Here is a 24853-nt window from a genome sequence, read left to right on the forward strand (position 1 = left end):
AAGTTTGGAGTAGATATCTCCTGAGGTCTTTCCAACCTCCAAAAGCCAGTGATCTGAGGATTGTTGCTTCTGGGGAAAAAGTTTTCACGCTTTGTGAAATATTTGTATTTTTCATAAAGTCTTGAAAATCAGTAGAGTGCTTAAATTTTTTTCTTTGTTTCTAATAAACAGAACAATGTATAGAAAAATGGCTCCATACGTTTCAGTTTATCTAGTCAGAGAAACTATTTTTCAAACTTTATTGTTGCTCTTATTTAATGAATCACATAAAACTAAGTACATTTTGGCTGGTTTTATTTTTAATCCATAAAGGAAGCTAGATGTGATTGAATAATGGAATACTCAGTTTGGGTTTTTTTGTTTTGCTACATCAGTTGGTTTTAGCCTAGAGGTTTTAAACATTGTATTTAGACATTTTGCTAGTCTAATATGGGAGGCTCTGCACTCAAAGGGTTCATGGCCATCAAAATGCTTCAGATAGATGTCAGAAGGAAAGCATGTTTTTCTCCAAGAATCTAGAAGTCTGTGAGAAACTTATGTAATTCAGATTACACTGAAATATGCATTAGTGCATCTGAAATGGGTCTTAGTATGTATTTCTCACATAACCTTTTTTTCTTCTTCTATATTGTGCAGTCTCTTAGGGCTAATGCAAAATATTACATATTTCATAACATCTGTTTAAATCTTTGGATTATCCTTAACTAATGGCCTAAATTATTTAACAGCAATTACAAAACTAAATGGCCTCAAAGTTTGTCTTATTTTTCAACATGTAACGATAGCCTTATTGAATCAAAATTGATCTCATGAGAAATACTTCAATCAATCATCTTCAAAGTGACTTAAGCAAGAAATACAAAGAACATAATTTAAATCATAGAATGATTTCAGTTGAATGAAATCTCCAGAGGTCTTTTGGTCCAGAGCCAAATCTAAATTCAACTTTTTGCTAATGGAATTTGAGCCTGACATTTATTATTGAATCTAAGCAGCAGGCTATTCCATCAGGTCAAAATAGTGACCAAAGTGTAACATAAATGACCGCTTGTCAAGTATGTATTGATTTACTCAAGCTGGGAATGAGGACTTGTGCATTTTATTTTTTTTTATCTGTAGACAGACTTTGACTCACTAAAAATTGTGCAAGAAAACTACTTTTTACAGTGATAAAGACAGATTGACATTTAATTTACAAAGATAATGGGATCATATCTAAATGTTGGAAATTTACAGAAAGTGCTGAATTTTCAAAGGCATAAATGTAGCAAGTCATTGAAAATGACTGTGACATGCAGGAAAATGTAGAGATAATAAATACCTGTTTCTCAAGGAAAAGAGGAAGGAAATGAGAGAAACATGTTTTGAATAAAAAAGATATACATGAGCCAAGCATAGCCAGAAATTTTAAATTTTAATTGATGAGGCTCTATTTGTAGACTGTAAAACAGCTTGGCTTTGAACTATAGCATTAGTCTTAATTTTGGTACTTTTGACATGTTTGCAACATTATTTCACTTCATGAAAATTTACTTTGTGTTCTCTTTTAATTTATGTGTATAAAAATGTCATATGTCTGAGAGTAATTTTAATTGAAAGAAAAGATGAGTATTGCCCCTGAAATTCAAGGAATACTCACATTATGTTTGCAAGTCAAACTGATACCATAATGTACCTTTAAGATGGGTTTCTGTGGCTTTGGAAAAAAGAATAGATTTAAGGGAAGGAATCCATTTAGAAGGACAGATTTCCACATAACTTTTTTTCCAGAGTTGATAGTCATCATCTCTTCTCCAAAGAAAGCAACAAACCCAGAAAGTTTAAATAATTAAGAAAACTGATGTTTCAAAATGCTTACTGAAAATTGAGGGTTCTCATCTTGCAGTGAGAGTCTGACCTCCTCTGAATTCTCACTTAGCCTAGAGCTTTCAGTAGTTAGCACATGCCTCTGTGTTTTATTGAACTGAGACATTAGGTTGTACAAGGAGTGTTATTTGCCTAAGTTCACTTACAGATGGTTTAGAAAACAGTAATTAAATATAGAAACCCTATGGATTTTACATTGAGTAGTGGTGCTTTCCATAACACACATGTAAATGGGTTATACTAAATAAATGAGAAACAGCTGTTTAGTGGTTCACAATGGATTTAAAGCCTGAGAGTACAACTATAGACTCTCAAGACAACAGTCTATGGTATCTGCAAGTACTTTGATGTGATTTGGTAAATACTAGTTTTCAAATGAGCAAGATCCACAGTAGCCTCAGAGGTGACAGAAAATGCCTTGTCTTAGAGGCTTAAAGAATATGGCCCTGAGTTTGTCTTTTGGATTCAAAAATAAAGTGAAAGTGGCTGCACAGGTGGCCAGCTGAGGGAAAGGACAATATTCTGGAAGAAAATGGTTATTAAGGGGGATTTCTGTACAAAGAGTCTTATGCTGTACTCATTCTGAATTGACTGTAAAGTTTGCCAGAGCTCAGTGTGCTGTAGAACACCACTTTAGCTGTATTTTTTGGTGGTAATGATGTGCTGTCCTTATAAAAAAAATGTTACTATGGGCTGCTCAACTTGCTGCTTGTTAGTTGCTGCATTTGTGCTTCTTTTTGCTGACTTAAAACCCATTCCCACCCCTGAGGAAGTGCCCAGTCTTGCACCAGATTTATCAGCTCTTTCCTTAGTATCTTCCTTCTATGACTACAAACATAGCCCCTGCAATGTAATCTAATTCCTGGCTTCTCAGGTTTTTTGAATGACTGGCTTTGCTCCTGTGGTGGTGTGTTTTCCCCTACCCCCAGCTGCACCATGATTGAGAAATGCTCTTTAGATCTTGGCCATGATAAATTGCACCTGGGGCTGTCCTCAGGAACTAATGAGAACCTGGATTTTCTCGGACAGCCTTGGAAACTTTTTCTGCTTGCATGAATAACACCCTGAGTGGGATAATATTTTCATTATCAAATTTTCAAAGAAATTTTCTGACCTGAATTGTGGTCAGGATGGAAGATTACTATGACTAAAGCCACCCCTCTTGTGATCCTAAAAACAGCAGCCTCAAGTGAGACCCTCTGAGCTCTCCTAGACCACAGCAACTGTGACCAGCAACCTCCCTCTGCATGGGACATCTCTCAGAGCCAGTGAACTCTCAAGTTTGCTCTGCTGGGAGGATTGCTGAATAATAATGATGGATCCAGGGCTGCTACCTCAAATCCTTGAGGTTCAACTCTGTGCCTGTTGAGAAGATGCAAAGAAATGCCACCTGAAGGTGGTGTTAGAAAGAGGGTGCAGACAGCCCTTCCTAGGTTAGACAAAAGTCTATCAGGCCTGCTTTGTGTGGGAAATAAGACTGAAGAAGTGTTTCTAGAGTGACCTCTAGCTCCTTGCTTGCCATGTTTTGAAGTGTCATGGCTTCTAACTAATGTATCCAAAAGTCCATATTCTAAATGTAAAAGGAAAAAAAAACCAAAAAAAAACCTCAGGTGAAAATAAAAATGGAATTTAATGTTCAGTGAGTGTTGTACAGTTCTTCAGATGAAGATTATGATGATAGAGCTTTTCTTAAGGTAATGCAGTTGTTCTCAAGGGCCTTATTTATTGAGAAGCAGGAATGATCATTACTAACAATTGTACAGGGTCTCAATATCTGTATAAAGTAATGAGCAGAGAGATTATTCCTTGGTTGTTTGCAGCTATTCTTTTTCTTGTGTTGAAATTTCTATTTTCTTTTTTAAATTTGGAGTAATATTTATATGCAGTAACAAGTGTTACTGAATCTGGCAGTGTTGTATTTAAGTTGTGAAAGTCCCACAGTTTTCTTCTGCAATAAAATAACAAACTGGTATAATATATTCTGGGATTATAATACTGTAGTTAAATTATACTGCTGAATATATGGTTTGTTTAAAAAGATCCCTGTTGTGGTAAGGATTCATGTTACTGCTCTGCAATAGCTTTACTAGTATATTTTTAGACCCAAAAGCTTATGGGGCTTTGCTTTTGTTAGGGTAGATGTTTACATATTCATGTGTCTGTTTGTAAAACTAAAATGCTTTTGACCTTTTCAGTGCTTGCTGTTTTAACAGGGACTTCATAAACTTACAGTATGTTATATTGGCATTTTTCTCATAGTTTAGGTGAATCTATAGATATGTTTCTATGTGATATAATTATCACACAGGAATGGGAAAGCTTTCATCTTGAACTTGGAAGAGTTCTCACTGAGCTTTTCTCAGTGAGACTTGCAGAAACCAGGACATAGTTAAATTTGGATTTTGTGATTTTGAATAAGTTCAATCTTTTCAAGCTCTAGTTTAAATTGTGATTTTGCCACTCACAATTGGTTTATTATAGCAGTTCATAAATTATTTTGCTAGCAACTTCTTATTGCTCTAGATTAAAAAAAGTGCTAAAATTTTATACAAACATTCACCTATATATGCTTATTATTGTAATGTGTATGTTGTGCACACCTTATATGAGCAAAAGTCAAGGCTGTGTTGATATTTTTGAATTTCAGAGTAACACTGGGTCTGTTACCTGTTTATTGTAAAGTTCTGAGATAGCTTGCAGAAAAAGAAAAATGGAGAACACAGATGCTCCTGAAAATAAGGAGCATTGTAGTTCAACACCTCTCAGCAGGACAGTGTTTTGCTTTTGGTGTCTCAGGAGAACGGGGCAGGAAGGATACCCCTGGGGAAGTGGACGAGAAATTGTTTTTGGTGCTGGATCTGCCAGTTTTGCAAGACACCATCTTTAAAGCAATCTAGCAGAACACAAAGGAATTGTGGTTAATTTTGGTCCTTGACACTACTGTCCACAAAACCATTTGTATTTTAGTCTTTTTTAATTTACTGGTATAAAATACAGCTTTATCAGTCTTAGCAACCGTACTGTGTTAATAGCAGTCAAATATAACCAGATTTGTCTGGTTTAATACAGTCTTAGCAACCGTACTGTGTTAATAGCAGTCAAATATAACCAGATTTGTCCTTTAAGAGCCCAAGCAGTATTCTTACTTGTTGTATAGAAAGGGAGAGTAAGGATCTTTGGAAAATTACCAGCCTTCACATCCCAGGCATGGACCTTAAGGTCAAAAAAATTACAGATCATTAATTTCGTACTACTCTTCAGAAGGAAGTCAACACTCTTAAATAAAACCTGTGGCAGTTTCAGTATTTCAGAGACAGGAAAATATATTTTGTTCATTCCAAACCCCCACCCTCCAGAAGTAAGGCTGCTGCCCACTGCTGCTAGACCATTGTATATTTTTGGCACAAACTTAAATTCAGGGAAGTAGCCACAGTAAAATTCTTCATACAGGTACACTGATGAATTTATGAAATGCCAGAACTTCTGTATGCCTTTCCTATCACCTACTTTTAGTTTTATACCAGGAATGAATCATTCCCTCTGCTTTTCACAATAACCCAAGATCAATTACTCAGCAAACAGAACTGCTGTCTGAGAAAAGAGGTTTCTGGTAAACAAGGTGACACCAAGGGCAAGATTTGTAAGAACTAGTAGCTTTTCAACATGATCAAAAATCACTTTAGAGTGACACTGTGGTGTTGAACATTCAGTGTCAGTGAGCATGCTGTGTTCAAGTGTGCCTCCCTTTCCACTGGACCTTGCAGGCTGGAGCTTCAGGGGCTGCCTTCACAGCACCTCAAAACAGTTAGGTGTCTCCAGCAAACAAAAGTGTTCTTTGTGCAAGGTGGATGTTACTGTAACTAGGATACACTGAAAATATACTATCATGCTTCATAATTCACAGGCAGATAGGCATAAACAACAACATGGTTTTGTTTTCATTTGGTTTTACATCCTATTAATACAGTTCTAGTAATTTCACATATGAAAAACTCCCATGAAACTGCCCATGCAAATGGACAGCTGTCGGAACCCAAGGTGTCCCTCAGACACTCTTGGATGTTCCGGGCCCAGGGCAGAAGCCTCTGAGACCCTGGCAGGCGGCCAGGAACCCCTGTGGTCTTGAGTCTGACCCATGGAACAATTTACCAACCTTGCAGGAAGAACAAGAAATCACAAAAGTTTAGATATTATAATAGAAGTAGTCACAAAGTGAAAGGTAGGATTTTTGAGTGCTGTACAGGGGGGTTTTAGGCCTTGTACAGAGGGGTCTGAGTTTTGTACATGGGGGTCAGAGGTTCTAAGATGGAGGGATTTGGGCGTGCCCTGTCCTCCTTCTTTCTTCTTCCTATTCCCCATGTTCTTGGTGGTGTTGGCACTCACAGATTGGTTTAGAGTAGAAAGTCACTGTTCAACATAGGTAATAGGCATTGGGGAAAAACTATAAACACCTAATACGTAATGTGTGATATAAAAGATGGCACCAGCCCCTCGGGAGAGGGAGACAGGGACAGAGACGGAGACAGAGAAGAAGACGAAGAGAGACGCAGAGAGAGAAGAAATCAGGGACAATGTCAGGGAGTCTGTGTGCCTTGAGATAACATGCAATAAACTGCCTTGAGACCGGACGACTGAAGACTACTGAGTCTTTCTTTGAAGGCACGGGTTGGAGGAGAGACTTTACCACCACCCGGAGTCACCCCAATCTGGGGGAAGGCTCCAGCACCTGGCGTCCCTGGAGGGCAGTGACAAGAAACCAATTTACCAGACGACCTCCAACTTCCACCCGAGAAACAGGCACACCCCAAAGACTCCGAAGAGAGAGAGAGCAGACAGCTCAAGACGAAACATCCTGACCTTCACCAAGACAAATCATCCCAAGAACAGCCCGGAGAGGAGAAAAACCAGAAGCGCGCCTGGAATTTCTCGCCTGTGAGCTGCTGGACAGTAATCAGGATCATCTCCGGACCGACCTTGCGCTGATTCGGCTTTTGGTGAGATCGGTTGAGATTAAGAACATGGGGGGGGGATACTCCCAAGAGCAGATTCGAATTTTGTCAGCCCTACAGGGGATGGCATCCACACATCCTGTGGAGATGGCTCCAAAAGAGCTAAAGGCCCTGTTGTTGTGGGTGCGGTGTAATTACCCGCACACAGAGACACATCTCTTGTTCGAACCAAATTTCTGGCAAGAGATCAACAGGCATTTGCATTTTCTGGCCACAAAAAGAGATAAGAATGCCGCAAAACTTTTACCTTCAGCGAGAATAATGTTAGAGTCATTTTCACAACGCGGCAAGGGGTCTCTCGTTTTACACCAAATAGCTCAGGCTCCTGGAGGAGCACAGGGAGAATTGCCCAGCCAGCAGCATGGAGCAGCTCTCTTCACCACAGATCAAGAGGAAGCAGAACCGCTTCCCGTGGAAAAGCAAGGGGACGATTTTCCAGCACGTCCAGGGTCCCCGGATTCCCACAGGTCCTCAGATTCCCCTGAGCCCCCAGAATCTCTAGGGTCCTCCGATGCAGAAACCCCTCAGTCGGTTGCAGATCAGCCGGGGATAGTTGTCACCCTCGGTGAGGGAGGAGATCGGGAATACCCCGAGCCTACACTCACAGCGGGGGGGGCTGCAGCAGCACCGGCGGGGGAGGGTGCAGATGGGAGTGCAGAACCCAGGGAGGAGGGGGAGCCGTCTCTCACAGCGGCGGCGGCGGGCAGTTTGCAACAGCCCGCGGCGCCAGGGAGAGCGGGGGGGACTGTGAGGGCAAAGGGGACCAATGAGAAGGCGGGGGATGCGGGCGTGACAGTCGTACGTCCTGAGGGTCCCGTGACGCGTGCCATGGCGAGAGCCCGCGCTGCCGCAGCGGCAGCCGCCCGGCAGGCACAGGGTGAAGGCTCCCAAACCACAGCAGCGGCGTTGGCCAGGCAGCAGGCTGAGACAGAGCAAAAAGCTACGACAAATGCTCATCTCGCGGCAGCGGCAGCGCGCATGCGTGTGATGGAGAAGCGAAACCCAGAAGCCGGGGCGGGGGAGGGCACCTCGCGTGCGGCGGGCGCGACACGAGCACAGACGGGACGGAAGCGACGCGCTCGGGCTGTGGGCGTCGGCACAGAGTCAGGAGAGGCGTGTCCCTGTGATGGGCAGTGTGGGGTGGATACATCAGAGCCGGAGTGGGATCGGGAAGGTGGCGACGTCAGTCTCGGGGAGGATGAGAGCGCTCCCGAGGTCGTGGCTGCGCTGGGGAGAGCGAGGAGGAGGCGCGGTCAGGGTCGGGGCGGGAGCGTCCACACCCCCGCGGTGCCACAGGCAGGGATGGGGCGTGTCCAGGGTGCAAACGTTTGCCAGGGCACCGCCCCCACACCGTTCCCACGGCAATCGACTCATGCGCACTCAGCCTGTGCCCACAGCCAATCCCAGCCAGCCTCAGACATTGTAAAGCTGAAACAGTTGATACAGCAAGAGTCGACATCCCAGACTGCGGGATTTGCAAGTGTAAATCAATTGTTACAAGAATTGCTCAGGGATTTATCAGAGATACAGATAGGGGAGCAAACGTCCGAGTCTTTTGCAGTGCCGACCTCAGCCGGTCAGACGACAGCGCCACCCAGTGGCAGGACCGCAACATTGCAGGAGGTTTTGCCGGACCCGGTCGCCCAAGCCATTGCGCCACCCAGTGGTGCATCTGTAACATTGCAACACTTTTTTCCAGTTTTATACAAAAAGAAGTCTAGGGCGAGGAAGACCACACCTGCACGACAACAGGAACCTTCGCTGATTCCAGAACGACATGAGACTCAGGACACTCCTGCTGAGGCGCAGCAACAGGATGATACTGTATGTATCACCGCTTCGGAGGGTGTCCCAGTCTGGACAATTCCAACATCAAGGTCTGCTGATTCTTCGCGTCAGGGAGAGTCAATTATAATATCAAAAGGGGTTGTTGAGTTTCTTTTACAGTATCTGACCACAGCCTTGGAGTCACATCCAGAGCTGCTGACTCATCTTCCGAAAATTTCTCAAACAATACAGGGCAGCCGTGTGTTTTCTCCTGCAGCAGACGTTCCATTCTCATCCGCAAGCACCCAGCCCTCATCTTTGCAGATGCCACAGATGCCGTGGATGTCGGTGAGTTCTGCTGCACCAAAGCCTCAGTCACAACAAATGACTCCACTCTACAGGCAAGTACCCACAAAACTTCCAGCTTTACCAAACGCAAAGCTAGACTGGCAGGACATTTGAGCAGAATTGGAAAAGGAAAAAGGTTTATTGCAGGGCTCGGGAAACATCATGATGCCAGTGAGCTATGACGCTCAGGGACAAAACCCAAGGTGGGAACGCCTGGATCGTGGTGCGATCAAAGACTTAGCCAAAGCCATCCGAGACAACGGGTTGTCATCACCGTACTTCAAACAAATGTTGAAGAGCATTTTTGGTATGTATGATTTAACACCCCATGATCTTAAATATCTTGCAACATCAGTTCTTACAGACACCCAAGCTCTTGTATGGCAGAAGGCATGGAGGAGATCCCTGGAGGAGCTGAGAGCCAGATACCAGGGCGGACCAAACGCGAACCTCACCATGGTGCAGCTTGCTGGTGATCCTCCCGAAGACGACCCGATTCAACAAGCGGTGAGGCTTCCACGGAACGTGCTCAGCGACATCAAGGAGGCGGCACGGAGAGCAATCCTACAGATTGCTCCGGCGGGAGTCCAGGACAACATCTACACGGAGATCAAGCAGGGTCCTTCGGAGCCATTCTCCTCATTTGTGGATCGTCTTTCCCAAGCGGTGGAACGACAAGTGGTCGATGAGGGGGCGAAACCACATTTGATCAAAAGCCTTGCTTTTTCCAATGCCAACCCGGAGTGCAGGCGGATCGTCAGCATGATGCCGCATCAGACCACCTTGGCAGACATGATAGAGGCATGCAGCAAGGTGGGGACACCACAGCATGTGGCATCCATCGTGGAAGAACAGTTGAGAGAGCGGATTGAGAAGAGTGTCAAGGAGGCTCTTGCAAATTACACAAAGAACAATGGCAACACAGGAAGGCGATGTTTTGGATGTGGGGCACAAGGACATATTAAAAAGAATTGCCCACAATTTGCAAAATTCGATAAACCACCAGATCTTTGTCCCCGATGCAGGAGAGGGAGGCATCTTGCGAGTGAATGCCATTCGCAGACAGATGTGGATGGAAGACCTCTACCGCATCCGGGAAACGGGAAAAAGAGCGCGAATCATCGCCAGCGCGCTCCGACACAAATCATGGCGGTGACGCAAAACCAGCAGGGGCAACCCTCGGGGAAGAACAAGCAGATCCCCTCAGCAGAGCAATCTCCAAAATCCCCAGCGACCCAGACTTGGTACCGCCCGGATTCCAATGCGTGCTGGCAACCACCAAATTGACGTGTCTTTTGGACAACAGCCACACAGTGATACCCACGGGTGTAACTGGGACTTCCTGGAAAAGGCAAGATTTTTTGATAATGGCCAGGGACAGAAGCAGTATTCTTGGACTTGTTGTTTATCCATCCTTGATTTCAGCAAACCACAAAGAGGAGCTGATGGTCACGGCGAAAGCCCTTCAACCACCTTTGACAATTCCAAAAAATACACCGATAGCCCAGGCCATGGCTTTGCCGTCCCATGCAGAAAAACAAATTATGCCAGTGCTTAACAGGCAAGGCTTCTTTTCTGGTGATCAAGCGGAAGTACATGCATCCCGGGTGAAACATTTGAGCCGAGACCGACCCATCGTTACCTGTCAGTTGACTTGTAACGAAAAGACAGTCGTCATTACAGGGATGCTCGACACAGGGGCAGATGTCACAGTCATTTCATACATCTTTTGGCCCCAGGAATGGGACTTGGTTGTACCTTTGGGTTCTCTCGCAGGCATAGGAGGAAGTTCCCTATGCATGCAGAGTGAGAACGCAATCGTTGTCACAGGTCCAGGAAGAAAAACAGCAATCATTCGTCCTTTCATTGTGCAAAAACCCATCACAGTGTGGGGAAGAGACCTCTTAGCACAGTGGGGACTGAGATTGGAATTGGATTTTTAACAGGGGTCACTGTGGCACTCACCACTCTGAAATTGACTTGGAAAACCAATGATCCTGTTTGGGTGGATCAGTGGCCCCTTGAACGAAAGAAATTGAGTGCATTGAAAAAGTTAGTCCAGGAACAGCTGCAGAAGGGACACATCAAACCAACAGACAGCCCATGGAATTCTCCAGTGTTTGTCATTCACAAGAAAACTTCAGGATCTTGGAGACTGCTTCACGATCTCAGGAAGATCAATGAGGTCATCGAAGATATGGGGCCGCTCCAGCTGGGGCTTCCATCTCTCTCAATGATCCCGAGAGATTGGTCGCTTGTCATCATCGATCTCAAGGACTGTTTTTTCAGCATTCCACTTCATCCAGATGATGCTCCACGTTTTGCATTTTCCGTCCCAAGTTTCAACAGGGAGGAACCCCTGCAAAGGTACCATTGGACCGTTCTTCCACAGGGTCTCAAAAATTCTCCGACCATCTGTCAATGGTATGTGGCTCAAGTTTTGCGTCCAGCGCGGGAGAAACATCCGAGAGCAAAAATTGTTCATTACATGGATGATTTGCTCATCGCGGCACCAACAAAACAGGAGGTGCAGAGAGTCCGCAATTGTGTGATCGCAGAGGTTCAAAAGGCAGGAATGGAAATTAGTGCCTCAAAAATACAAGAAATTGCACCCTGGAAATATCTGGGATGGAGGATCACAAAGCAAACAATAAGGCCACAAAAACTGGAGATCAACACAAAAGTCGCCAATCTGCAGGATTTGCAACAGCTTTTGGGGGAGATCAACTGGATGAGACCGATCTTGGGAATCACAAATGATGACATTTCGTCACTGCTCGATCTCCTGAGAGGGGACAACAACATCAGATCTCCCAGAACTCTCACGCCTGAAGCACGGAAAGATCTTGAAAAGATCACAGACATGATTCAACAGAGACAGGCACATCATTTTGCGGAATCGCTGCCTTTCCACTTGGCAGTGTTGGGGGAAACAACACAACTGTATGGGTTGATTTTTCAATGGGATTCATCTCAAGGAGACCCTCTTCTGATGATAGAGTGGGTTTTTTTAGCTTACAGGCCCTCAAAAACAATTCTCACAGACTTGGAGATGATGGCTCAGATCATCATCAAAGCAAGGACAAGGTTGCTGACAATGTCAGGCAAGGATTTCTCAATCATTCATTTACCTCTGAAGAAAGATTATTTTGAATGGGCAATGCAAAAATCACAAGATATCTCCATTGCGTTGTTAGGGTATCCAGGGGTTTGCACAGTTCATTTCCCACCTCACAGAATGCTAAATGCAAAAATAAGTTTTAGAGAAAAACCAAAAATAAGTCAGGAACCAGTGGAAGGTGTGACAGTGTTCACTGATGGTTCAGGGAAAACCCACAAATCAGTGATCACATGGCAAAACCCAAAAACAGAGGAATGGGAATCAGACATCAAGACAGTGAAGGGTTCACCACAAATTGTAGAATTGGCAGCAGTGGTCAGGGCTTTTCAGTTGTTTCCGGAACCTCTCAATCTGATCACAGACTCAGCATATGTTGCGAATGTGGTCAAACGATTGGAGGGATCACTGTTGAAGCACACAGATAATGAAATCTTATATTCATATTTATCATGCATGAGAACAATCCTAGAAAATAGGGAACACGAATACTTTGTTACACACATCAGGGAGCATTCCTCACTTCCAGGGTTTTTAACAGAAGGGAATGCTCGTGCAGACAAGCTCACAATGCCCATCTCGCAGACATTGCCAGACATTTTTGAGCAAGCAAAATTGAGCCATGCATTCTTCCATCAAAATGCTCAAGCATTGATGGAATCCTTTCGCCTTTCAAAAAGCCAAGCGAAGGAAATCATCAGTGCTTGCCCAGATTGTCAACTTGTGCAGCCACCTGCATCCACAGGAGCGGTCAATCCAAGAGGATTGCAAAGTCTCCAGCTGTGGCAAACTGATGTCACAAAATACCCATCTTTTGGGCGGCTCAAAAACATCCATGTTTCAGTTGACACATTCTCAGGGGCAATTTTTGCATCATTACATACAGGGGAAACCGCAGAACATGCCTGCAGACACTTTTTACAAGCATTTGCATCATTAGGGGTGCCACAAGAAATAAAAACAGATAATGGACCAACCTACACAGGCAAAGTGCTTGACAAATTCTTAAAAAAATGGGGAGTCAAACACATTTTCGGTATTCCTCATTCTCCCACAGGTCAAGCAATCATCGAAAGAACACATCATACCCTGAAATCCCTTTTGGATAAACAGAAAAGGGGGGAGGCAGGTGCAACACCTTATATGCGGTTGAACAAAGCTCTGTATGTGTTGAATTTTTTAAATGGCTCTTTCTCAGAGCCCACTCCACCAATTATCAGACACTTCATGAACAACACACAAGCAAAACTAAGGGAAAATCCTTTAGTTCTGATCCGAAACCCAGAGACAGGACAAATCGAAGGCCCATTCACATTAATCACTTGGGGCAAGGGTTTCGCTTGTGTCTCCACAGGGCGAGGGCTGAAGTGGGTGTCAGCAAGGCACGTGAAACCTTACCGGGTGCAGACGCAAGCGGACGCAGATCCAAGAAGCAAAGACACAGGCACGCAAACGAAGGCAGACAACGGCGCTGCAAACATCTCATCAGACAACGATTGACAACTCAGAGATTTGGGGTTCTTCTTGGGACTCGAGTGTCATTCGGGTGTTGCTGCACTGCAAGGTTTCTCGCAGAGAGTGAGGACATGGGCATGGGGTTCAGACAGTGTTCATGTGCTTCATTCTTTTGCCTGTTGCCATGAGCAATAGGGCACATTTTCCCATGAGACAACCAAAGGGAAGTGTGTGGGAAACTTTGGCAAAGGCAGCAGGTCTGGACAGCATTTGTCTGACTCATTCAAGGCCAGGGAAACCATTCTCGACATGTTTGGTAGGTGTGCCGGTGAAGGAATGGCCGATCCCAAAGAACATCCCTCCAAAGGTTCTGAAATCTTTTTCGGATCCTGTGGAAGGATGGCATGTTTGGACACAGTTCCTTCCTGTGGCTCATTTCGAACCCCAGGAATTGGACATCTTTGGGTCAACAAGAATGAAATTTTGCATCATATTCAACCCATCGGGAGTGACAGAGACAGATAACCACACGATAGATGTCACTCCAAACCAGCTCCTTTACAGAAATGCGTCATCCTGGTGCAATTACACCAAGATGATGAGCAAACTATCCCTCCAGAATCCAGCCGTTTTACCAAAAGGAATTTTCTTGATTTGTGGGGACAGAATTTGGCCTGCTATCCCTGCAAAAATCAGGGGCGGTCCATGCAGCATTGGAGAACTCTCATTGATAACACCCAATTTGAAAACTTTGAGGGAACAGTCACACAGGAAAATAAGATCCATTGAACAATATGGCCCAAATTGTGATGATGAGGTTTATACCTGGAACAAGGCTCGGAGAATTGCAGTAGCAATTTTCTCACCCCAAGCAGCATCGGGGGTGGCCTTGACACAATTGGACCACATGGCGTGTTGGTTGAACAAACACACCCATGCCATTTCTTCTGCACTGAGCGACATGTTAACAGATATCGACAGTGCGAGACAAGCAACGCTTCAGAACAGGGCGGCAATTGATTATTTGCTGCTATCACACGGACATGGGTGTGAAGAATTCGAGGGAATGTGCTGCATGAACTTGTCTGATCATTCGAAATCTATCCATGAAAACATAAAACAAATGCAAAACAGCATCAGCAAATTGCAAAAGGTTACAGGATCATGGTGGGATGACTTCATCAACCTTTTTAGTCTCTCACCATTGTGGAGGGAGCTTTTGAAGATAGCATTTTATATCCTTATAGGATTTCTAGTTCTTCTGCTTGTTCTGCCGTGCATTTTTCTATGCATTCGGCGGGTCATGGACAAAGTGGCAAGACAGGTCTTCTTGGTGCAAACAGGAGGGGGAGATGTCGGAACCCAAGGTGTCCCTCAGACACTCTTGGATGTTCCGGGCCCAGGGCAGAAGCCTCTGAGACCCTGGCAGGCGGCCAGGAACCCCTGTGGTCTTGAGTCTGACCCATGGAACAATTTACCAACCTTGCAGGAAGAACAAGAAATCACAAAAGTTTAGATATTATAATAGAAGTAGTCACAAAGTGAAAGGTAGGATTTTTGAGTGCTGTACAGGGGGGTTTTAGGCCTTGTACAGAGGGGTCTGAGTTTTGTACATGGGGATCAGAGGTTCTAAGATGGAGGGATTTGGGCGTGCCCTGTCCTCCTTCTTTCTTCTTCCTATTCCCCATGTTCTTGGTGGTGTTGGCACTCACAGATTGGTTTAGAGTAGAAAGTCACTGTTCAACATAGGTAATAGGCATTGGGGAAAAACTATAAACACCTAATACGTAATGTGTGATATAAAAGATGGCACCAGCCCCTCGGGAGAGGGAGACAGGGACAGAGACGGAGACAGAGAAGAAGACGAAGAGAGACGCAGAGAGAGAAGAAATCAGGGACAATGTCAGGGAGTCTGTGTGCCTTGAGATAACATGCAATAAACTGCCTTGAGACCAGACGACTGAAGACTACTGAGTCTTTCTTTGAAGGCACGGGTTGGAGGAGAGACTTTACCACCACCCGGAGTCACCCCAGTCTGGGGGAAGGCTCCGGCAGACAGCAGATACTGTATCACCTTTTGCATCTATCTTTTACTTGCAAATAACATATTTGGACCTTGTCAGCTCAATATATTCCACCCTTTTCACATTCCTTTCCTACCTCCAGTTCTCCAGAAAAGCTTGCTCAAAGTACAGAGATCAAAGTCAGAATAATTTTGATAGTACAAAATGCTAGTGCTTTTATGAAAGTGTCCATTTTTAAGACATTCATTGACTGTGAATGTTTTAATGTGCCAGCTGTTGATGCTATGCAGCTTTTAGAATGGGACAACCCCTGACTAGGAAAGGCATAGCACAAAGGATGCAGCCACTCATTGCAATAGTGAGGAATGGAAGGAATTTTCTTGCAAAGAATTTTATAAAGACACTTGATGCAATTGAGAAAACAAGAATATGAAATGTAAAATAGGGTTTTTTCTTCCTAGGGCTAGGCCTCCTGCAGTCTTTACAAACTCTCCATATGTCATCCAATGCCATACAACAGATTGACCCAAAGGATTTTCAAAACTGTTCACAGCTGAAGGACATTGACTTGCGAAACAACAAGATAACTAAAATTCATCCAGATGCCTTCAGAGATCTCAACAAATTACAGGTTGTAAAGCAATACAGTTGTTTCAATATTTTATGGTAATCATTAAAGATATTATTTACCAACTATTCAGCATGATTATATGGTTCTGATTATAATACTAATGTAGAATTTAAAAACTAGGGAAAATGGTGAATTTAATATTTTGTATATTTACTTTTTATATGTAGGAAAACACACATGCTGAAATGTCATAGATATAACCATAAATTCACCTTTTCTCTATACCACAAACCAATCCATAACAATACACGTCCCTTTCTACCCCCATCCCTTCCATGGCAAGAGCTCTGCAGCTCCCTATTCACACAGAGGTAAGTCTACAATGGGAGAATTCTAAACACCAAAATTTAAACTTTTCATCTACATTAAAAAGCTTAGAACAACATTATTGAAATCCTAAGCAGATGTATTGTTCACAGAACTACAGAAATGCTTGTACACTAAAACACTGGTGTAAGATGTTGCAATAAGAATTCCATTGTAAGCCTTATCAAATTAATTCTGTATTATTTCCAATTAGGTCGTGGATCTTCGTGAAAATGCTCTGACAATCCCTCTACCACAGATACTAGTCAGTTTGAACTTTTTTCAACTTGAAGTGTATTTGTCAAAGAATGCCTGGATATTTAACTGCAGGCTAAATGCTTTTAAACATTTCTTTCATTTTGTCTTTGAATCCACAAGGCAGAAATGGAGCCTTTCATACAATAAGTCTGCCAACAACTCCCAGAAACCTCTGCTGTATCTTTCAAGTTTCCATTTAAACTGCAGGGACAATGTTTTGCTCAAAAGGGCCACAGTCCCAACAGGGAACACATCAGTGCTGACCTGTAACTTGGACAACATAAGGGGTATGTAAATCAGCCACTCCATTCAAATGCTACTAAAATCCAAATGAATGCAGAATGATCAAATAAATCTGGTTTTAAAAGTGTCTTTCTAAAGACACTGTTTTAAAATAACTGAATAACAATTTAACATGCAAAAATATTTCATGAGAAAGTAGTATTCTGCTTAGAATATTTGAAAGTTAGGTTTCCTGAGTCTTCATCTCCTTCCTTACATTAAAGGAGGAAGTGATGCTGAATTCCATACAAATTAGATTCAGTAAGTAATGCATTGCAAATGTATTGGTTCATTTTGGACTGAAACAAAGGACCAAATAGGAGGGTGGCACTTCTGAGGCATGTAGAAAACCAAGAAGGATGCAATAGTTTTCAGTATTCAGTTACAGCAAAATAAATTGAAGGTTTATTTGCAGGGAAAAAGATGTCTAGTTCTGTTAAAGAAGTACAGCCACTGTAGCACACACTTCACTTACATTTAAAATTAATAGAGAACATTGAGTGTATAAGCAACAAAACCTAGAGAGCCAAGACTTACCATGCGGATGGAGAACTAAGATCAAACTCAGAGCAGAAGGTGTATTTGTCATGTGCCATAAGGCAAAATGGTTTAAATCTAATGGACTAATAGCACTTGCAGGTGGTAAGGCTTTCCCCTGGGAATACTTCATCCCCAAATGAAAATACGCAGGACCTATCAGAAATGCCACCTGCTCTGTTTACAAGAAAAGTCACAGAAACCTGGATTAAAATCAACACACTGGATTGCAGCAAAACTCAGCTGGGAACGAAAACTGATCCAAAGGCAAAGCCAAAAATGCAGCCTTGGAACAAATTGCTTAAAGCCAACAACCAGCCATGGCCCACACTAGCTCAAGTTTGGAGCAATTGCTCAGTCTGTATAAATATCCTTGATTCACAGACTGTTTTGCTGCAGTCAGATCAGGAACTACAGGAAAATCACAGTGGTTGAAACACTGACATATAAGAGGTGATGTTTTATCCCACAGCTGCACACAGTGACCATGGCCAGGCTGCAGAGCAGCTGGCTGTAGACATGTCTCTTCCACAAGGAAGACCAGGAGGTGTTTCTAGTACAACCCTGAACTTGCTTAGATTATTTCAGTGACCTCCTGCCCCACATTAACAATCTTCTTGTAAAGTCTGTAACTAAGAACTCACATGTACTGTGTTTTTAGATGGGAGGCAGCAGGTACAGGCCTGTAATATGGTTTAACAGACTTTCTACCATGTAAAAATTACTTAGGATGGACTAAAGGAAAATGGGGTTTATAATAAACTGCAAAAATTATGGTAGTCCAGGGTATATTCTTAAAAACATCACTGGACCCTGTAAACCAAGTATACTATGGTTTGAACAAAGACTGAGTTTGTATTTTCTTTCATTTCAGGCAATGGAGTCTCTTGGTGGACACCTAAGGGCAGAATTTCAAAAAATCACCGTCTTCCTCATATGACACTGGATAAAATGAATAATTTAGTGATATACAATGCTGAGAAAACTGCTGAAGGGTTATATTTGTGTATTTTTAATACAACCAAAGAGAAGTATCTCATTTATAATATAGAGGTGAAAGAAGGAATCTCAGCATTTTTGGTTAGAAAAGCCAGGGACACTAACACTGTTTTTAGACAGAAAGAAACAGAGCCAAACTTTGCACTGGCTGTCTCCCTGTCTGTGCTCATTACATTTGTTTGTGCTTTTTGTCTGGGTGCTTTTGCTAGACCGTACCTGGAGAGCCTGTGGAGACTCATGCGCAGGAACAAAAATTCAGGTTCAGAACACACGTATTCTAATCAAGCTTTTTCAGATGAAACCTTGAGCAGAGAGTCTTCTGCAAGCAGGCCAACAAATATGCAGCACAATACATTATTTTGTGATAAGAACTCTTTAAGAAACACACGCATTTTTCCTACAGAAACTTCTACTGTGTATGAAATTGTCACTGGCAGTGGTGTACATTCACCAAATCCCAAAGCAGAGTACCAGAAACAAAGCAATACTGAGATCAACATGAAGAAAATACAGCGTTTTCAAAAGTCCAAAGTAGTATTGACAATAATGAAAGTATAAATGTTTATGATCCTGGACTATTTTTTGTAATGGCGGATTGCCAGAAAAGCAATGAAATAACACCAAACAGCAAAGTAAGGAACAACTCTGGTCTGCTGCAGACTGAAACCACAAAAGCTACACCAGATTCTCCAGAAAGAAAAGGTGTTTCACATAACAAACCCAGGCACACTAGAAAATTTATGCAGGAGAGGCAAAGCTGTGAAGAACAACTTTGTCTAAATGGCAACAAAAATATACCTAGTGATGTTGGAGATTTTATTTCACCCAGTAGGTCCAGAAGAGATGCAGCTATTGAGAATTTAAGCATTTATGAAACAACAGAAAACTCTCCCCTAACAGAGCATGACTGTAAAAGGATACATTCAGACAAAAAAGATGCTTCAGCTGATATATTTGGTGACAGTTCTTCAGCTGAAGGGGCTCCATTCACAATGAGTGATTGTAGTTCTTTAGCAGACTTTGAAGTGGAACAACCTGGTGTTAGTGACAACCTGCCAGTGTGTCAGTCATCACTAGATGAAGCCAAGACAGACAGTGGAACTGAGAAGTTTGTAACACCACCAGAGTCTCCAAACATTACTGCTGAACTTCAGCAGACTGGGAAAAATGAAGATGAGAACAGTGCCTATTTTGAAACCACTATTAATTATGGGTCAGATACCACCATGCAGGAAACAGCATCCCCTTACACTGATAAAAGCAGTGGCCACGTAAGCGTGTCAGATCCAGATACAGTCAGTTCTTCAAATCAAGAAATTCCAGATACATTTGATTATTTTACTAATGCAGAGTCAACAGCACAAAACTCTGATTCTCTCCACAGTCAAAGTACAGATTTTGGTAACATGGTACTTAAGTTAGAACCTTTTCCCACACATGACACAGAGGAAACTTCTGAAGAGGATGAACTGCAGCTTTCTCTGTTTCCCAGAGAATCACAGCATTCCCTCACCTTCAGTCACACAGAACAAAAAGAAAATGCACCAGCAGGAAGTACAGATGAGCACATAGCCAGGAACTCCCCTGAAAAGAATCACAGTGAAGCAGACATTACATTAAGAAGAAACACTAGTATATCTGAGGACAATGGCTTTATTTTTGCTCCCATTGATACTGGTTTGAATGAAGTTGTAAAAAAACCATCACTGCTGCATTCCAGCCAAGAATCATCTCTTCAATTGCTGCCTGAAGACACAGCTGAAAAACATTTTATGTTTGTTACACAGCAAGATGACTTGCTACCACAGGAGAAGCAGGTTTGTGCAGATAAAATGCAAGGAGGTTCTGATGAGAAAAAACGTGATGGATTCACAGAATTACAGGATACCAGCAATTGCAGTCTGCCTGAAGAAACGCAGTCTTGTAGTCCTACAGCAGTTCTGCTGCATCTTCATAGTTCTGGGAAAACTCAGTCAGAATTCACAACAGATAATCCCTTCCAACTGGATCAGAGTGATGAGGATGCATATTCCTTCTCAATCCCACAAGGCTTCTTCAGTGAAAGCACACCATACAGTTCATCTTCCTTCCCACAAAAGCCTACAAGAAATACAATCTCTGAAAGCACTGATTCCAGCAAGATGAAGGATCACACTACTTTGACAGAACTGGAGAACCATTCTGCAACAACTGTAGAACACCTCCAAAATTTCAGTGAAAATCACAGCCAAAAAAGTCAAACAAATTCGGGACAGAACCAGTTTTTTGTTAAGAAGAAAAGAGCATTTGATGGATTTGCTAATATTTTGCAAAGCAGGAGAACAAACTTCAGTAGTTGAAACACAAAATGGTAACACTAAGCTCCCACATGTCATTACAGCAGGTGCAAACATTTATGTCATTACAGCAGGTGCAAACATTATTTTGTTTTAAAGTGAAATTACTTTTGTTTAGAAGGGTACTCATAAAAAAACCCAATAATAGACTTTATGAAAAGCTACTCCAGGATATTAATAAAGCTTTTACTGAATTATATTTACTTTCTCATTATTGGTAGTTGATACTAATATATCATTTCCCTTGGAATATGCTTCAGATACTGTTTTTTTTGTCTAAAATAAATGCAATATGGAAATTTACTTTATTACTATTATTGTAATTGTCTTCTGCTTTTTGAGCCAGATTTGTGGATTATCTCTGAATTCCTAGTGTTGCTAAATTCCTAAAGATAAGTTACATTTCAAAAATTACTTTTTAACTTGGCAAAAGAGAGAAAACCACCTTTCTCAAAGACACAGAATAGAATTCAATTCTGCAGAAACGCCATTTATAGAAATGTAGCTATAATGGGACATCACCCAAAGTTTGCAGATGTGGTGACACAGGCAGGGTAATTTTAAAAGAGACAAAGGATCCTATACCCACTTGAGAATTTTACTTCAGAGGGGAAAATCAAGAGCAGTTCAAAATTGCTATTTTAGAACATCAGTAGCCAAAAGATAGCAATTATAAGGTAAAATTACCTCTGAATATAGCCCAAGGCCCTTTTAACAGACTCAGTACCACTGATGCAGTCCTTGAAGGGAAATGTCATCATGAAGGGGGAGCAGACCCAGTTCTGGGAAAATGCCGGAAGCTGGCTACAACTCTGGGAAAACTCTTTCACAAAGACACAATTAACTGCTAAAAACCCCAAACAGAAGAACACATTTCAATTCCTTCACAAGAGGAGCAAGTCCAATGGCACACTACATCACTGAACCTACCTCTAAAGAAAAAACTAGGAACAAAGCGCCACTACTAATTTCAGTAAAGCTCATAATCCACACAAGTTCTTTGTGGCCAAAACAACTTCAAAAATGCAATGCCTGAAAAAAGCACTGATTCACTCTTTTTGGTATCTATGGGTCTTCAAACACCATTAACACCTCTCCAAGGCCTGTCACCTTTTCGTTGTTGCAGCTGCTAACATGTTAAGAAATCTAACTATACAAGCAATTTTGTGAATCATGGGGGAAAATACCCACTCACACACTGGAAATGTTTTGCCATTTGCTTGTGCAGCAGTCCAATAGGATTTCAAAATATATATTGGAAAAGTATTTTCCCATCTTTTTTTCTGACCATGAGAATGCTGCAGTGGTGAGGCAGACGGTACACTACTTGTAAGAAGCTGCAGGATTTCTAAGATTCCCTTTGTGCCATAAAGATGTGGAAAAGTTTCTGTTCTAGTCAGACATAGTAAATTCGCTCCTTTATAGTGGAATTTTAACATGTGGCAAAGTATTCATTCTACTGCCAAAATATTATGTTTCATCTCAAACTTATCTTCGTATGTCTGCCTAATCTTGCCACTGTCCTTTGCTATTCATCTCTCCATTCTTACTATCACGTCTTCATTCAAATTCAAACACTCAGCTGCTTCTCCTTCATATTAGTCCATTAGCAATTGCTCTTTAATACAAAACCTTTCTATTTTCTGTGACTTCCACACAGTACTCATCATACTCTTCTCCTCCCTACCCACCCCATGTTAGCATGACCTTCTGTATACACTTAGTTACAGTCCCACACCCACTGACCCCAAGACTGTATCCTCACATTTCTTTATATTTCATCCACTGTATCTTCTTCACACTGAAAACTGATTTAGGTTATTTGGCCACTGAGAATTTTCTAGGACACCTATACTAGTAGGATGCCCACTGCTGTTACCATCCCAGTTGACTGTGGGTAATCAGACAAAGTCACAGAATAAGCTCAATAAAAAGGTGTAAGCCTGAGTGTCCACTGAATGAATTTGTAAACGAAGCATGAGGAATTAGCAAAGAGGATGTTGGCAATAGTCTGGACACACCCTTCTCACAGAGCAATGGCCTGCCAAGCTCCACAATCGACAGGACACAGAATCCCTCATACAGTGAATCAGGACAGGACAAAATACAGGAGCTTTAAAAGCAGATCAGGAACTTCAAATATAGTAATGAGAATGAAACAAAACTCCCATTTTCAAACACATAACAGTTTGATAATTGTCAAGTATATTTGCTGTAGGTACAAAGCATTTCAATTTTTCCTGAATATGCTGAAAATTGGGCTGGAAAATAACCCTTAAATATAAGGAGAAGACATGCACATTTAACCTACACATAATCAACAAAAGAAGTTTTTTGGATAGCAAATTCTTCACAGTAGAGAAGACTGCAACTCACCCCCTCTGATAAATACAGGTAAGCAATGTAGGCTGTTGCTTATTGAGAATTGACAAAGCCAATCCCAGCCTTCTCAGAAACACAAACACAATGAGAAACTTCTTCAGGATGGGTTCTGCATTACAATATTCTAATTAAAATGTAAATACATCTACTTCAAGCAATATTTTAAGTCAAGGTTGGAAGCAATATCTGGAGGTCACCTAGTCCAACGATCCTGATCAAGCAAGGCCACCTAGAGCCAGTTGTTCAGGACCATGTTCAGATGGCTTTTGAGTATCTCTGAGGATAGACTCAGTAATAGTGCACGGCGATCCTCACAGAAAAAGAGCAGTTCCTGATGTTCAGATGGAGCCTCCTGTGTTTCATTTAATGCCCACTGTCTCTGGTCTTGTCACTGGGCACTGGCTGAAGAGTCTTTGTCTTCTTTACACCCTCTCTTCAGATATTTAAATACTTTAGTAAGACTTCCCACAGCACCTTCTCTCCTCCAAGCTAAACAGCTGTAAGGCTTTCCTAATAGGAGAAAAGTTCCCATCCCTTCATTATCTTCATGGCCCTTTACTGGACCCTCTCCAGAACATCACAGTGTCTCTGGAGCTGCAAAGTCCAGAACTGGACACAGAACTCAGGTGTGGCCTCACCAGTGCTGTGTAGGAGGGAATAGTCATCCCTCAGCCTGCTGGCAATACTTTGTCTGAATCAGACCAGGAGCCACTCACCTTCTTCACAGCAAGGACTTGTTGGCTCATCTCTGACTTGGTGTCCACCAGGACCCCCAGTCCCTTTTCTGCCAAGCTGCTTTCCAGCTGGGTGGCCCTCAGCAGATACTGGTGCAGGGAGTTGTTCCTCCCCAGCTGCAGGACTTTGCATTTCTCCAGGATGAAACTCATGTAGTTCCTTTCAACCCATTTCTCAAGCATGCTGAGATCCCTCTGGAAGGCAGTATGATCCTCTGGCTTATCATCCTTCACTTCCAGCTCTATCATATCAGCAAACTTGCTGAAAAGACCCTGTGCCCCATCACCCAGGTCAGTAATGAAGCTGTTGAATAGGATGGGACCCAGCTCTGACCCTGGGGGTACAGCACTAGTTACTGGTCTCCAGTTAGACTTTGCTCTGCAAAACCACCATTCTCTGGGCCCTACCATTTTCAGTTTTCACCCATCTGCTCATCCAGTCCACACATCAACAGCTTTTCTATGAGGACCTTGTGGGTCAAAAGGCTGGATCAAGATGAGTGGGTAACAATTATGCTTCTGCAAAATTTTGTCTTGAGACATTTCTGCTCAAATTCACTTATTGTTGAAAACTTTTGTATTACAGTACTGTTTTACACCAACACGCTCCATTTGAACCATAACCTTTTTGAAACATGTACCTGTTCCCAACCGTTTTAAATACTGATTTGCTCCACTATTAGAAACCAGGGGGACAAGATTGTACACACAAATTCCCTGCTAATACTTGATAAAGGCTGCCTGCTGATGTATATTCAGATATGAGAATTTCTGAAGTATGAATCACAGAAAAATCTGAAG

General features: G+C 42.5%; 1 protein-coding gene across 1 annotated transcript; it reads left to right on the forward strand.

Moving 5' to 3' along the window:
- Positions 1–14038: 14038 nt before the first annotated feature.
- LRRC66 (leucine rich repeat containing 66) lies at positions 14039–21115 on the forward strand. The gene is given in 5 exon segments (XM_053941637.1): positions 14039–14917; positions 16033–16218; positions 16739–17069; positions 18476–19105; positions 19108–21115. Coding segments are annotated over 5 exon segments (3858 nt in total). The 3' UTR covers positions 20940–21115.
- The last annotated feature ends 3738 nt before the right edge of the window (positions 21116–24853 follow it).

The sequence above is a fragment of the Vidua chalybeata genome, chromosome 4 (assembly GCF_026979565.1).
Source record: "Vidua chalybeata isolate OUT-0048 chromosome 4, bVidCha1 merged haplotype, whole genome shotgun sequence".
Classification (NCBI taxonomy): Eukaryota; Metazoa; Chordata; class Aves; order Passeriformes; family Viduidae; genus Vidua; species Vidua chalybeata.